Consider the following 3,173-nt stretch of genomic DNA (forward strand, 5'->3'; position numbering starts at 1 on the left):
TATTTATTGTTATTTACAACTGTATAAAAATATATACAACAAGTAAATTTGCTGTAGGAGATATAGTGTTATGATACAAACATGTGGAGAATCTATCCATTGATAGAACTCCAATAACATTTCTAGAGGAGAAGATCTCGAGGCCATCTTCTTTTCAGACGCCTAGGAGGATTATTATGTAATAAAGGAGAAGCCAGGTTAGAAACAAGTGAATTTGGGAACTTGGGGAATTTATTATGGAAGGAATGGTATCTGGTTCTGGCGAAATCGGCAACATATGGGACATTGAGGTCCTGATGGGTGACTTGATTTGTGACAAAGTAAGGAGCATTAAGGATTTTATGAAGGATTTTGGACTGTTAGGATTGGATTCAGGAGGAATTTGATAGTTTAGTGGAGCCCCAAAGCTCAACTCCGTATCTTCAGATAGGCCTTATAATAGTCATGTAGATCAGTCTTTTGTAATGATTAGCAATTTAGACCGTTTGTCCAAATGTAGTCCTAAGTAACGCATCTGCTCGACAGGAATAAGTGGGGTATTATTAAAGGATATTGTAAAGCAAGAGGTTTATGATGAAGAGTAACTGTGATTTGGTGGGATTTATTGAAATTAATTTTAATCCTCCAGTTTTGGCACCATTCTTCAAGGGTGGTGATGTGGGATTGGAGGGTTTTGGATACAATGTAAGGATCATTGTTCACTGACAATAGGCATGTGTCATCGGCATATCTGGTGAGGATAATGTTAGGATGGGTTGGAATGTCAGCTGTGAAAACTGTATAAAAGATAGGACCAAGGATACTACCCTGAGGTACACCAGCAGACTGGCTGGCAAAAATTAAAAGAAAGAAAAGGAAGAAAGAAGAAAATAAATGTATTTCCTCACCTTTTCCTTCTTTTAATTTAGCAATATTTGTTTCTACTTCTATTAATTAATATTATAACATTTCACTACTAATAATTAATGAACAATTAATTAATATTTCACTAATTATTATTCTAGAGGGAAATTTTCTTTTCTTCTGTCATTCATTACTGTACTTTTTATTAATTATTATTATTATCTAATATAGCTCTGATGAAGCCCTGTAAATTGGGATGAAACATTGCTCACTAGTAAGTTTTTTTTCAGCTGTTTAGTATATATTTTTTTTACTGCCACCTGAAACAACTTCCTACAACTTGTTATATACAGTCAACTAATAACCTCCTTTTTTATACCAATGATCAGATATACTCATATTAATCCATAAATATTATTTCGTCTGATGTGAAAAAAATGTTTTTTTTGGCACATTATTTCCTCAGGAGTGTCCTAACTCAATGTTAGACAAGGTCTAGCAAGAATTAAACTTGCCAAAAAATAAATAAGTAATATAGATATAGATAGATTGCTCATGTGCTTACAGCCTGTCCTAATTAGAGCAAGCCATCCACGGCAGTATGGATTCATAAATATAAATAATAATAAACTTTTCAAAATATTTGTGGTGCTATAATTATTTTTCTTCAATATTATTTTTGTCTTGAAGGTGCGCTCATGAGATTCTTAGGAGGAGAGACAAGAAGAAAAAACGTGTCTGCCCAGACTGCGAAAAATCAGTTAGTTCAAGATTATATTTACAATGTGACGATTCTCATCACTCAACATTCAGCCTAGCAAGCCTACCATTGCATGCCTCGAGTGCTGTCTAGCATAAGTCATCTGTTAGCACAATATGCTAAGCTGTGCTAACAGTTATTTTCATTAAAAGACTGAAAATTTACTGAGAAATTCCTACAGCATCAGAGTGTATAAAAGTTATAAATTAGTTAAAGTTTAAACAGCTAAATGATTGTTTAATAATGCACATGAAATAATGACATTCAAATTTTAAAAATAGTTTTAACAGTATTCATTGTATGTGGCAACCTTTTATTGGTAAATCCAAGATTTTCTTGTTTAAGCCAATTAAAAATCTAGCCCAGCACATGATAGATAGATAACTACTACATTAAATTAGAAAATAGGATTAATATTTTTGTTCTTCTATGAATTTATTGCTATTTGGTGTTTCTTATGTGTGTAAAGCGATCTACTGATATTGCAAGCTCATTATGTGAAATAATATATACTTGATTTAATTATTTACATATATGTATATATATATAATTCTACATTACAATATTTTTATTTTAATTACAATACAATCACAAATAATGCCACAGTTCCAACAGTTTTTTTTATCAAACATCTCCAAAAATTTAAAAAATACATTTTTTTATTTTAATTAATTATTTTAAATTTTGAATTTCCAAAAATCAAACTGATTATAATTCAGAATAATTAGGCCAAATCTGCATCGAATAGGAAAGTTCCTTGAAAACTATTCAATTATCAAGATTTCAGTAGAAAAAAATATAATTTATCATTATGAAATTTAAATAATATATGTATGTATTTAGTACATAATAAAAACAAATTTAATTAAATTTTTGGAGCTCAAGAAATGTTTTTAGGATTAAAAAAAATTTTTTTGAAACATATTCAGGACTGGTTGCTGAGTTTGCGATTATGTTTTCAACTAAGTCTATCACTAATCTCCACTAAGCTTCAAAATATGATTAACCCAGAACTGTTTTTTAAAAAATAATTGGTCAGGAACTAATGTTTGTAATTAATGAATGAATAATTTTTTTTATTATATCAGCCTAAATTTTAGCCAATTTTTCTATAGTAATTTTATGGCCATACCTTGATTAAACATGGTACATCAGCGCACAATTACATGGTCTTCATTATCAGATAGGTCTTTTTCTATTTCAAGTATTTTAACCGAAACTTGGTGTGGATTTCAAAAATTCTTCCTCTAAAATACCTTTAATTTTGTTTATTTGAAAAATATAAACAATTGTTGTTGTTATCAATAATAAACAATGAATATATACAAAATATTAGAGAACTTTTTGAATAACTAAAGGACAAAAAAAGAAAAATAGAGACATCAAATTCGAATAGGAAAAGATCAGAACTGCTTGATCTTTCCGTATTCCAATACAGCTTTGTTATCTTTTGTGTACATTTTGCAGGAACAATATTCATATGTTTTATTCACTACTCCCACCATGAGAAATCCTAAAATACAAATTTTCATATCAACATAAAATTAAAATTTTTGTTCATAATTTTCAC

At 29.4% G+C, this 3,173-nt stretch overlaps 1 protein-coding gene across 1 annotated transcript in view; it reads left to right on the top strand.

Moving 5' to 3' along the window:
• Positions 1 to 2,050, top strand: part of LOC106686182 (43 kDa receptor-associated protein of the synapse homolog) — a gene marked incomplete at its 5' end in the record, with an annotated part of 7,395 nt that extends 5,345 nt beyond the window's left edge. Inside the window, 1 exon segment of the mRNA XM_014429362.2 lies at positions 1,534 to 2,050. Within this exon segment, the coding sequence (XP_014284848.2) occupies positions 1,534 to 1,696 (163 nt within the window).
• Positions 2,051 to 3,173: the final 1,123 nt, after the last annotated feature.

Source organism: Halyomorpha halys, unplaced genomic scaffold (genome assembly GCF_000696795.3).
Source record: "Halyomorpha halys isolate HHAL.00 unplaced genomic scaffold, Hhal_1.1 Scaffold793.1, whole genome shotgun sequence".
Classification (NCBI taxonomy): domain Eukaryota; kingdom Metazoa; phylum Arthropoda; class Insecta; order Hemiptera; family Pentatomidae; genus Halyomorpha; species Halyomorpha halys.